This window comes from Ruditapes philippinarum, unplaced genomic scaffold, assembly GCF_026571515.1.
Source record: "Ruditapes philippinarum isolate M1 unplaced genomic scaffold, ASM2657151v2 ctg7900_1_1_1_1, whole genome shotgun sequence".
NCBI classification, from domain to species: domain Eukaryota; kingdom Metazoa; phylum Mollusca; class Bivalvia; order Venerida; family Veneridae; genus Ruditapes; species Ruditapes philippinarum.
The window spans coordinates 1-13,904 of record NW_026864539.1 but is presented as its reverse complement, the minus strand read 5'-3'; the positions used below and the strand labels follow the sequence as shown (position 1 = coordinate 13,904).

At 32.2% G+C, this 13,904-nt stretch overlaps 1 protein-coding gene across 1 annotated transcript in view; it reads left to right on the top strand.

Moving 5' to 3' along the window:
- Positions 1 to 7,507, top strand: part of LOC132726016 (sushi, von Willebrand factor type A, EGF and pentraxin domain-containing protein 1-like) — a gene marked incomplete at its 5' end in the record, with an annotated part of 41,169 nt that extends 33,662 nt beyond the window's left edge. Inside the window, 10 exons of the mRNA XM_060711260.1 lie at positions 79 to 252; positions 642 to 815; positions 1,946 to 2,119; positions 2,468 to 2,641; positions 5,002 to 5,175; positions 5,449 to 5,622; positions 6,207 to 6,380; positions 6,584 to 6,757; positions 6,995 to 7,168; positions 7,395 to 7,507. Coding sequence (XP_060567243.1) covers positions 79 to 252; positions 642 to 815; positions 1,946 to 2,119; positions 2,468 to 2,641; positions 5,002 to 5,175; positions 5,449 to 5,622; positions 6,207 to 6,380; positions 6,584 to 6,757; positions 6,995 to 7,168; positions 7,395 to 7,507 — 1,679 coding nt within the window. The remainder of the gene's footprint in view (positions 1 to 78; positions 253 to 641; positions 816 to 1,945; positions 2,120 to 2,467; positions 2,642 to 5,001; positions 5,176 to 5,448; positions 5,623 to 6,206; positions 6,381 to 6,583; positions 6,758 to 6,994; positions 7,169 to 7,394) is intronic.
- Positions 7,508 to 13,904: the final 6,397 nt, after the last annotated feature.

The following is a 13,904-nucleotide window of genomic DNA, read 5'->3' as shown; positions in this document are numbered from 1 at the left end:
TATTCGGGAAATATAAAGCTTGAAGATAAGCATGCTATTGTTTACAGAAGTTATTATGGTGATTTCATATATATGCAGACTGTCGAGATGTCCCAACGATATCTAATGGAACCATTTACCTAAAAGAAGAAGAAAATACCACATACGGAGCTTTGGCGGAAGTAGTATGTGAAAATGGCTATAACGAAACTCTAGATATAATCGAATGTCGCAATACAGGGGAATGGGATGCCGTTGAATGTTATTTAATTGGTATATAATGATTTCAATGTTAATCACTAGTTATACGTTATACTAAACTTGTGAAATTTTTATGAAAGCTTGAGTTGTCTCCCTTTATGTCGTTGTCGTAATAATTATATATTTGCATGTTCCACATGTATTCACACGACATGATGTCTTCTATCATTGTTTTGAATTAACAAATAAAAATATATTGAAAATATCTTATTCAGAGTTTTGCCACATATTTTTTATCCATTGTACGAACATACTGGTACCTTAATAGATATGCCCTGTGCACACAAATTTAAGAACTTCCCTTTTCTTGTTTTTCTGAGAATAAAAACGCATTTTTTAAATATTAAAGACGAATATGAAATGAAGTAATCAAAGTTTTATATTCATCTACTTTCCTGCAGATTGTGGAATACTTCCATCAATTGATAATGGAAGCATTGCTTTGAAAGAGGACGGAAATAGCTCATTCGGTGCCATAGCTGAAGTGACGTGCTACATTGGCCATAACGCGACTTTAGAAACCATAATGTGTCGTGATACTGGGAAATGGGATAATACTTCATGTGAAATTATAAGTATGAAGCTTACGTGTTCTTTCCTTATTTCTTTCTTTTTAATTTAAATATTTATTATTTCAAACGAAAAATATAATTTAAAGAGAAATATCCGACCGATGTTGAATTGTAATTTTAGTAGGCAACTTCGAATAGACGACTGATGCGGAGTTATTATTTTAATTTATGTTCTTATAGAACGATTTGAAACATTGTTTTATAAAATATTTCTTAAAACTTGGCATTTGAAATAATGTACTGGTGTAAAAATGATAACATAACTCTACGGAACATTTAGTAATAGTGTGATGTAAATATGTAATTTAAGTCAACAATTAATATATATTTATTTATGTAAAAACGTTAAGATATTAAAACAAATCTAATTCATGTTCCGTAATGTATACCGGTACGTCCGTGATTGACACTATAATGTCCCCGTATGTTAAATTCTGATTATGACACTGCCTTCGATGAAAATAGAAACCTATTTATTAAAGATCCTGTATGTTTTGTGATTGATATTGTTATTATGTGTATACCACACTTGCAAAATAATATATATGTATATAGTTATGCAAATAAAACGATTTTTAAACATCTAAAAATATGTAAAATGTGTACTGCAAATATTGTGCACATTATATTTAATAAATAAATTACATACATTCATTTCTTATTTGAAAATTAACTTAAAATTTATAGAAAATAAATTTCTGATTACCTTCCTTTATTTACATGAAATGTTAAATTTGGTAATATCTTTATAAACAATGCTTAATAGAACTAACAATGTTGACAAATGTTAATTTGAGCATCATATTTATGAAATAAAACCATAAAAAATTGTGTTACAGGTCTAAATTGAGTTTTTTAATTTTTTACGACAATGTATTTTACATTTCTGTTGTGCTCTAACATGTCCCCATGAAATTCTAATATTCGCTCGTGTAAATCATTATCAACAGAGTCTAGACAAGATATGTAAACAATAATTTCTTTTTTACAGTTTTTTTGACGAAATCTTGTAGACATAATCCTGCAATTTTATATTTGCGTTTTATTGCCGTCATCAAATAAAGCGAATAGTATATTGTCGCTAATATTAGTTGGATAACAGTAATTATCATGGTTATTTCATAAATTTGCAGACTGCGGAGATGTCCCAACGATATCTAATGGAACCATTGACCTAAAAGAAGTAGGAAATACCACATACGGAGCTATTGCGGAGGTAGTATGTGAACATGGCTTCAACGAGACTCTTGATATAATCGAATGTCGCGATACAGGGGAATGGGATGTCGTAAGATGTTATTTAATTGGTATGTAATGTTTTGAATGTTGATCACTTGAAATATTTTGAAAGCTTGAATTGATTCCCTTGATGCCATTGTCATAAAAATTCATGTTTTAGTTTATTAACATGTATTTACGCAACATGTAGTCCTCCATTGTTTTGAATTAATATCTTGACAATATCTCTGATTGAAGGCTTTGCGACATATCTTTTATTTATAGGAACATATACTTGTACCTTAATAGATATGCACGTTCAACTTTTAGAACTATCCAATTTTTATTTTCCGATAATAAAGCGTATTTTATTTCAATACTCAAGAGGAATATAAAATAACGTAATCAAAGTTTTATATTCATCTACTTTCCTGCAGATTGTGGAATACTTCCACCAATTGATAATGGAAGCATTGCTTTGAAAGAGGACGGCAATAGCTCATTCGGTGCTTTAGCTGAAGTGACGTGCAACATTGGCCATAACGCGACTTTAGAAACCATAATGTGTCGTGACACTGGGAAATGGGATAATACTTCATGTGAAATTATAAGTATGAAGCTTACGTGTTCTTTTCTTCTCTCTTTTTATATAAAACATTTTTAGTTTCATGCGAAATAGATTTTTAAATGAAACACTCGACTGACAGAGAATCATAATATCATTTATTACTTAAAATATACTTTTTGACATATTGTTATATAGGAACTAATTCTATAAAACCCCTAACAGTAGAATGTTAAAGGGAATGTGACAAGCACTTACGGCGCTGAAGCAAATCGAATAGACGACTGATGCGGAGTTATTATTTTAATTTATGTTCTTATAGAACGATTTGAAACATTGTTTTATAAAATATTTCTTAAAACTTGGCATTTGAAATAATGTACTGGTGTAAAAATGATAACATAACTCTACGGAACATTTAGTAATAGTGTGATGTAAATATGTAATTTAAGTCAACAATTAATATATATTTATTTATGTAAAAACGTTAAGATATTTAAAAATATCAAATTCATGTTCCGTAATGTATACCGGTACGTCCGTGATTGACACTTAGACTATAATGTGCACTTATGTTAAATTCTGAATATGACACTGCCTTGGATGAAAATAAAAACCTATTTATTAAAGATCCTGTATGTTTTGTGATTGATATTGTTATTATGTGTATACCACACTTGAAAAATAATATATATGTATATAGTTATGCAATTAAAACGATTTTCAAACATCGAATAATATGTAAAATGTGCACTGCAAATATTGTGCACATTATATTTAATCAATGAATTACGTACATTCATTTCTTATTGGAAAATTTAACTTGAGATTTATAGAAAATGAATTTCTAATTACCTCCCTTTATTTACATGAAATGTTAAATTGGGTAATACCTTTATAAATAATGCTTATTAGAACTAACAATATTGACAAATCTTAATTTGAACATCATATTTATGAAATAAAACCATAAAAAATTGTGTGACAGGATCTTTAATAAATTGAGTTTTTAATTTTTTACGACAATGTATTTTACATTTCTGTTGTGCTCTAACATGTCCCCATGAAATTCTAATATTCGCTTGTGTAAGTCATTATCAACAGAGTCTAGACAAGATATGTAAACAATAATTTCTTTTTACAGTTTTTTTGACGAAATCTTGTAGACATAATCCTGCAATTTTATATTTGCGTTTTATTGCCGTCATCAAATAAAGCGAATAGTATATTGTTGCTAATATTAGTTGGGTTACAGTAATTATCATGCTTATTTCATAAATTTGCAGACTGTGGAGATGTCCCAACGATATCTAATGGAACCATTGACCTAAAAGAAGTAGGAAATACCACATACGGAGCTATTGCGGATGTAGTTTGTGAACATGGCTTCAACGAGACTCTTGATATAATCGAATGTCGCGATACAGGGGAATGGGATGCCGTTGGATGTTATTTAATTGGTATGTAATGTTTTTAATGTTGATAACTTGAAATAATTTTGGAAGCTTGAGTTGATTCCCTTGATGCCGTTGTCATTAAAATTCATGTTTTAGTTTATTAACATGTATTAATGCAGCATGTAGTCCTCCATTGTTTTGAATCATTTGAATCAATATCTTGACAATATCTCTGATTGAAAGTTTTTGCGACATATCTTCTAATTTATAGGACTCACATACTACTCCATTATAGATATGCACGTTCAACTTTTAGAACTATCCATTTCTCATTTTCCGATAATAAAGAGTGTTTTATTTCAATTTTCAAGAAGCATATAAAATAAAGTAATCAAAGTTTTATATTCATCAACTTTTCTGCAGATTGTGGAATACTTCCACCAATTGATAATGGAAGCATTGTTTTGAAAGAGGACGGCAATAGCTCATTCGGTGCTTTAGCTGAAGTGACGTGCAACATTGGCCATAACGCGACTTACGAAACCATAAATGTGTGCGTGACACTGGGACAATCGGGGATAAACTATAATGCTGAATTATAAGATATGCAAAGCTACGGTTCTTTCTTACTCTCTTTTTATATAAAACATTTTAGTTTCATGCGAAATAGACTTTTAAATGAAACACTCGACTGACAGAGAATCATAATATCATTTATTACTTAAAATATACTTTTTTGACGTATTGAAATATAGGAACTAATTCTATAAAACCCCTAACAGTAGAATGTTAAAGGGAATGTGACAAGCATATACGGCGCTGAAGCAAATCTTATTTGTGAACATTTGGCTCAAATGCGACGTTGGTAATCATGCAATGTCGTAAAACTGGCAAATTTGCTAACACAACTTGTAATATAATGTACAAGTTATAATTTATGTAAAACTGTGTGTCGAAATTTTATCCAAAATATGTTTTCTTCTTGTTCTTATAAATGTTATAATTTAAGATTGTGGAGATGTGCCTACTGTTATAAAGGGATCTGTTACATTATTAGAAGAAAATAACACAACGCATAGCGCACTTGCAAATGTAAGCTGTGATACAGGTTACAATGCAAGCATAGGTATAATACAATGTCTAGAAACGGGACAATGGCAAACAACTGAATGTCAGCTACTTGGTAAATTTTCACTCATTATATTATCATTTTGTATCACTATCGTGATACGTTATTGATTATAGTGACCTTGGAGTTTTAGAATAAGATATAGGAATACTTACGGAGCATAAAATGACGACGATTATATACTCCCAAAATTAATGAAGTGCATACTGACAAATAGGGTGTCCTTTCTTATATTTTATTGCATAGTAATGAAGTATGATGTATAAAGCTTTTTCTTTTTACTATTTGTATGAAAAATAAAATGATTTAATCATTGTTTTAATACAGATTGTGAATCTGTTCCAATGGTTTTAAATGGGGTCGTCGCATTAATTGAAGCTGAAAATACGACGTATGGACAATTGGCAGAGGTCACGTGCAATAAAGGCTACAATTCAACCTCCGGAACAATAAAGTGTCTAGAGACTGGAAAATGGGAAACCCCACAATGTGAACTATTGGGTAAATACCTATTAATTTTGATGAAACGGATAGATGCTCTCATGCCTCTGATATTTCGAATTTTTATTTGTTTGTGAAAGCAATTATTCAGATATATTTATGTACATTGTGTGTATGTATGTATGTATGTATGTATGTATGTATGTATGTATGTATGTATGTATGGACAGCCTTGGATTTCAAGTGTCAAAAATTGGATCTTATTTCGCGTCCCATTTGGAAACTTTATCTATATACACGTTTTTTCACCGATCGACTTTATAAAAGGATTTACCATCATTCGACCACGACATGTGTTGGGTAAAACTGAGTTACATAAATAATAAGATTTACTCTGAGTTGCCAAAGACTAACACTTTGGTTTGAGGGTTAAATTGAATTTTGAGTTAACATTCTAAATAATTCGCGCAAGTGCTGATGAATTGTTTATAACATGTCGCATGGTAAGCGCTGGGTTGGTATTCAAATATTTTAGATTTCAGCATATTCACGAAATATTTTGTCTATCACTTTGAACTCATTCCTGTTGTCACACATCAGTTTACAATAAGGAAAGGTAGAGCATGCATGATATTTATTTTAAGATTGTGAGGCTGTTCCGGTCATCGCTAATGGACAAGTTACTCTTACACAAGCTGGAAATACCACGTATGGCGCGATAGCGAATGTATCATGTTCAACAGGATATAACGCGACAGTAGACACTATACTGTGTCTAGATACAGGAGAATGGAATGATGCAACATGTACTTTAATAGGTTTGTTTTGGATCATATCTTATTTTGTAATTTAGAAAAGTTCAAGACAAACATTTTTCTTTGGAAAAGAAAATATTTTGAATTTTGAAAGAAGCTGTGTTGTTTTTGTTTGTTGTAATAATAAAAAAGAATAACTACGAGGTAGGTTTTAAAAGAAAATGTTTTGGTACATATAATTGTCTTAAAATTTAATAATAATTTAGATTGTAGTGTAGCCCCTAAAGTGTCTAATGGAAACGTAGCTTTGCTCGAAGAAGAAAATACTACATATGGAGCATTAGCGGAAATAACCTGTGAGACTGGTTATAATTTTTCTGTGCCAACCATACAGTGTCGTGATACCGGGATCTGGGATACTGCTACATGCGATTTAATTGGTAATAACATTTACAATTTACTGTTTATTTTTTACCTGTTTAAATGTAGTGAAGGTTTCGTACTATTTTAATATTGAACCGAGCTTTTTTGAAAAATATTGTAATTTAACCTTCCTCTAGATTAATCTATTATATATTCCAACGTTATTTAAAAAAAGAAGAAAAAATTCTATCTATTTGATTTGAACAGTGAACAAGAATTTATTTGAATTTATTTTTGTTACATTATGATATTAGTTTGTGAACCATCACCGACGATAGAAAACGGGGACATAACTTTACAAGAAGAAGGAAATCATTCTTTTGGTGCAATAGCTCGTATTGACTGTAACACAGGTTATACTGCAAGTATAACTACCATACAATGTCGTGAAAATGGGACTTGGGATACGACCATCTGTTCAATAATAGGTTTGTGTTTGTATCAATACATAGTGAATAAATCTACCATACATTTTGAAGTACGAAACAAAGAAAACACTCATAATCCCCTTTTCTTGAAAACATAATTTGCAACACCTAATTTATAATATGTATTAAGCTAAGTGTCGACTTTTTTAAAATTTCTACCATAATGTAAAGGTTTTAAATGAATGTTTCTATGAAATTGGTCAAGACACTTATTTATTTAAATCAGATTGTGGCGGACCAGATGATCTAATGAATGGTACTATCAATACTTCTAATGGTACAACATATGGTTCAACTGCCACATATTCATGCCAAATAAGGCTTGTTTATTTTTGGTGATTAACTGGGAATATGTAAATGCAAACGGAAAAGGGGATTTAAAAAAGGCCTGATTGTTTGCAAAAAAAGGAAACAAATTTTATTTAAAGTAAACAAAATAGAATTTAATTTGATATGTAAACTAAAATTAAAATTTAAGTTTTTTAAACACGAGTTCAAGATTTATATACAATTTTGGGGGGCCCTGAACTTATTATGGGACCCTAAAAAAATTATAGTTAAAAACCCTTTATAAAAAACAAAAAAAATTCTTAAAAAATTGCATGTGTTTTTCTTTTTCAATTTTAAATTGATTCATATTTTCAAAAATTTAAATTTTTTTTTTAACCCGGGGTGCAAAAGGGGCCCGGAAAAATTTACCAAAAAAAAGGGAGGAACCTTTTGGGAATGCAATCGAAGGGGGAAAGGGGAAAAGAAGCAACCCGTGTCCAACTAATTTTACTGGTAGGATAAGTTATGTATTTTTGTGTGTTTTAGATTTGTCTTATGTCGCCTTGATCGTGATAGGCAGACTTCATAACCTCTTTCAGATTTCTGTTACATCAATTTTATTCTATTAATTTTCTCGTTTCGGACATTCTACTAAAGTGCTCTATCATACGGTGTTCCGTTTGGACAATAGTGATTTTTTATTTCGTCCTTATCCGCGTAGCACGATGGTACGATGGTGAAAACGCGATGGTACGACGAACGATGATATAAATACAAACACAATGGTATGATGGTGAACACACGATGGTACAATGGTGAAATCATGATGTCGCGATGGTAAAAATGTGTATTCACCATCGTCGCATTGCATTTTCACCATCGTGCCATCGCGCTATCATCATCGTGCCATCGCGTTTCACCCACCATCGTACCATTGCGTTATCACCGTCGTGCCATCGTGTTTTCACCATCGTACCATTGCGTTTGCACCATCGTTCCATTGCGTTTTGATCATCGTGCCATCGTGTTCTCACCAACCTGCCATCGCGCCATCGTACCATGGCCTTTCGGTCAGTATGACCAGTGCAAATACAGAAAGATGTCAGATTCTTATACGGGAGATACTAAAAACAAGTTTAGAATACTTACTTATTAATTAGAGTTATAAATGATAAAACCTTAACATAAAATTTTCCATTTAAGTCATTATCCTGTATAAAGCTCAAAGACTATTTTAAAGTGTTCATATAGGCTAAATATATGTTTCCATGTTTTGCTGTATATCAACTTGAAACTTTAAATGTACAGTGCACAAGGATGACAACTTTCTTTTTAGTATGCTCCCCGAAGGGTGAGCATATAGTTGCCACTTTGTCCGTCCGTCCGCCTTTTGTCCGGGGCATAACTTTGAAACAACAAGAGGTATCAACATGAAACTTTGTAGGTAGATAGATCTCATTAAGTAGGTTGCAGTGCACAAGAACCGTAACTCTGCCTTGCCTAATTTTTGAATTATTGCCCCTTATTTATTTTTACACTTTGAACTTTGTCCGGGACATAACTATAATACTATAAGAGATATCAACATGACACCTTGTAGGTAGATATATCTTAATGGATAGGTGATCAGTGCACAAGAACCGTAACTCTGCTTTGACTAATACTTGAATTATTGCCCTTTGTTTATTTTTACACTTTGAAATTTGTCCGGGACATAACTCTAAAACTATAAGAGGTATCAACATGAAACTTTGTAGGTAGATATATCTTATGGAGTAGGTATGCAGTGCACAAGAACCGTTACTCTGCCTTGCCTTATACTTGAATTATTGCCCTTTGTTTATTTTTACACTTTGAACTTTGTCCGGGACTTAACTCTAAAACTAGAGTTATCAATATGAAACTTTGCAAATAGATATATCTCATTTAGTAAGTTTTGCAATGCACAGGAACCGTAACTCTGCCATGCCTAATTTTTGGATTATTGCATTTTATTTATTGTTAAACTTTGAACTTTGTCCGGGACATAACACTAAACGTATGAGAGATATCAATATGAAACTTTGTAGGTATATCGGTCCTATTGAGAAAAAGGTCATGGTTAAAGAACCATAACTCTGTCTTGCCTAATTTTCGAGTTATTGCCCTTTTTTCATTTTGACACTTTGAAATTTGACATTACTCTCAATATATAAAAAATATCAACATGAAACTTGGTGCTTAAGAACCATAACTCTGCCTTGCCTTATTTTGAAGTTATTGCCCTTTGTTTATTTTTACTTTTTGGCTTTTGTCCGGGACATAAATCTAAATCTATTAGAGGTATTAATATGAAACTTTATATGTTGATAGATCTCATTGGATAGAACTGCAATGCTAAAGAACCTAAACACAGTCATGTCTAATTTTGGAGTTATTGCCCATTGCTAATTTTTACACATTTTACCCGGGACATAACTCTGAAACTATAAGATCATCACGAAACTTTATAGATAGATAGGCAGGCAGGCAGGCAGGCAGGTAGGTAGATCCCATTGAATAGAAGTGTGGTGCAAAAAAAAACAGCAACAAAAAAACTCTACCTTGCCTAGTTTCCCTTTGTTCTTTTTTTATACTTTCCTGTGTCCAAAACCTTCTCGGGGAGCATCACCCGGTTCAACCGGTTCTTGTTTAATTTTGGAGCGATTGCCTTTTGTTATCTTTCATGTTTTAAATACTTAGATCTCAAATATACGCAAATAAAAAGGGTGCGTGTTAAATAATGAGAAGGCATACATTTGATAAAAATGTACTTTTGTGCATGTCAACCAGAAGGCTATGGTACGATGGTGAAAACGCGATGGAACGATGGTGAAATCACGATGGTACGATGGTGAAAGCGTGATGGCGCGATGGTGAAAACGCGATAGCACGATGGTGAAAACGCGATGTCACGATGGTGAAAATGCGATGGCACGATGGTGAAAACGCGATGATACGATGGTGAAAACGCGATGGCACGATGGTGAAAACGGGATGGCGGGATGGGGAAACGCGATGGTGCAATTGTGAATCGCGATGGCACGTTGGTGAAAATGCGATATAATTGATATTTTCACCATCTTATTATTGTGCCATCGCGATTTCACCATCGTACGATCGTGTTTTCACAATAGTAGCATCGTACCATCGCATTTTCACTATCGTACCATCGTGCATCGCGGGTACATACAAAACAAAAAAAATCACGATTGTTAACTAGGAACACCGAACTATTCCGCTTTCCATGACATGGCACGAACGAAAGAAATTTCCACAAAAGAACAACAACAAAAAGCAACAAAACAAATGCACACATCTGCGGATGTGTTGAAAATTCAAATCAAATGTCACCAACGTCATGTTCAAAATTTAATGTTAATTCTGCTTAAGCCCCGGTGTTTAGGGACGTGAACACTAGCTTACAATAGCCATTACCGCATAGGAACTTGATCAGTGTAAACAAACCTAAATGTCTTGAATTTGGTCGTTTAAAGTGTTCTTTAAGGTTTCATAAAGCTTACAAAATGCTCACTGAAAATTAAAAAATACATGAATCTTTCCTTCTAGTAAAGCTGGACAAAATATCGTAAAACAATGTCATTGGACACGTCAAAATAATGTAAATACAATGTCGTTTTAATATGATGATTGTTTTATTTATATATGTATTAGTATATAAGTGCCACATATATTTATCACATATCAAATGTTTTAGGTACTGTTAATCGACAGTGTGGAGTTGATGGAAACTGGAAGTTTCCCCAGTACATATGCATACGTGAATCAGTTAACAAAGTGTTGGATAAGGTAAATACAAAACCAGTAATTTTAAATGTCATTGTAAATCAACAATTACAGTGCTGTTTGTTAACTTACATATATATATTTTGTTAGAACTAAACGTAGATTATTAAAAAATATAAATTTAAATTTAATGAATATCCCTTTCCCAAATTAAAAAATGTCAACAAACCTGAAATTATTCGCGCGTAGACACCAAGGGGAAAAATTTTTGTTTCATTCAAACTGAGCCCCAAAAATTTTATTTTTATTTCATATATAGATGGTTTTTAAAAGTCATGACCCAAAGGGTTAAATATTCTTTTAAAGTTTTTAAAAGATAGATTTTCCAAATTAAAAATACACCACAACCCAAAAATTTTTTTGAAAAGCTTTTCAAGGGTCTTTAAAGAAATGTAACCATGCAAGCTGAAAAATATTGCTGAGCAAGATAAACTAACTGATTTTGAAGTGAGCAGCTTAAATTACATCAACGGGGGGACTGTTGGCAGATATTTTATCATCGTCACCAACCTTAATCAATAAAGAGCTTACAGATGTAAGTATCTGAATTAAAAATTTGGAACAAAAATTCATTAAATATTGTCACACCTATGGCAGTTCATGCATACCCATACCTGTTATCTGTATCCTTATTGATAGTAAAAATGAAGGTAATGGTATGAAAAGTGTAACTAAACTGTAACCTCTAGACCATCGTGTGTCTAGATGTAGTATATTAATCAAATCATTATAGCATACAGCAAGCAATTATTGAGTGCTTTACTGCTTCATTTATGCCAGGATGAAACAAATACACATGTAAATGAAAACGGATTTATGCCCCGTATCTTTCTATCAAGCACTGAGAATAATCGAGCGCACTGTCTTCAGGACGACTCTCGTTATTTGTCAAGTTAAGGGTCCTTGCTATAACTGTTATCAATTTGAGACTTCATATGTTGATAGACCTGAATAAGAAGTGCGGTGCGAAATAATGATGTATTGATGTTATTGCCCTTTGATATTTTTACGAATTTTTTTTTCGGGCTTAATATTTGTTCGGGGTATAATTATAAAAGTATAATTCAAAACTTCATACTATATGAATATATCTCAGTGAGGACGAATGCAATGCCCATGAATTATATCTCTGTAAATCACATTTTTTTTATTTATTACCCATAACTATGAAAAAGTATAAGGGAGATGATCTCATTTTGAAACTTCTTAGGTATATATATCTTATGAATGTGAAGTACAGCACATAAAAAAATTATAATAAAAGAATACAGTGCCGGTAATGATAATAAACCCAGTTCCTATGTTAAGTCTGATTCTTTACTGAAAAAGAAATTTTGAAGGAGGTTCTGAATTATTGAAGTTTAAACAAAAAATCTGTAAAGATTATTCTTGCATATCAGACTGGCGTTTGCGTTAGTCTTTACCCATGCCGGAATTTTAATCTGGCATGGGGGTGCCAGATGAGTCGTGTCCAGTCCAATTGCATGCTTAGGATGACGTAATTTTACCGTTATAATAATTTCATACGCTGTTGGGAGAAAGTAGTTACGGTTGTAATGACCTAAATTTTCACTGAAAATTTAGATAAGGAATTTAAAATATAATATAATATGGTAGAACATGCAAGAAAAAAATATCTGACATATGTTTGCGGCTTGGATCGGATTAATCCGTCCCTCGGCATCTCGCCCATGGGCGATAACTCGGCAAGCCTCGTTACCGCCAAATGGGCGGATCACTTCGGGACGGATATTCGGGTCCGAACCGCAACATATGACAGATATTATTAAACTAATTTCAATATCATTATCATCTAAATATTTTTGTCGGGTTTTTTGTCCAAAGAAAAAAATAAGCAAAACGAAAGCACTGAATAAAAATAAATTAAAATAAGCTTAATGTTTAACCTTGTTGGAAAGTTCCTTAAAACGGGAAAACTTTTAATCCGAAACCCCTTTTGGGCAATTTTTGCAATTATTTGGGGTTTTTTTTTTATTCATTAATTAAATTTTTAAACCCAATAAAGGGACTAAATTTATATATATTTAAAAAAAAAAATTTGGCGAGCCCGGGTTTTTCCAAACGGAAATTTAAAAAAGGCCCTTTTTGAGTTTTTATGCGTGTAATTGGGCAACGAAGGCCCCTAGGCCTTTAAGGGTTAATTTTTTCGCCCTCAAAAAGAAAAAACAGAGAAAAAGTTATTTTATCAAGTTTTCAAGAATAAAAACTTACGTCTTTGAATGGATTGTATTATGTTAACATCATTGCCCAATTCATCATTCTTGTATGTCTTGTATGACGTCGGCGTTTACGAATTAGTTGTATACTAAGGTTGACGTCATTACGCTGCTTACGTATTGGCGCCGTTTGTCAAAATAATTATTAACTGATACGGATCAAATATGTGGCGTTAGTGTGTGAGGTACTAGTATTAGTTCGGTATTGTATGAAAAGAAAGCATTATAAGGACTGAAAATATAATTAAAAATGCTTTTTGATTGTTTCTTTAAAAGGCTTTAAAAACTATATAATCGATATAAACAGTCGAAAATACAAGTAGTCCATAACCAATGTTATTTGGCAGTTAAACACCGGTTTTTCTTCTTTTGTCTAAAGTGACAAAATCACGAGGAATGTTAAA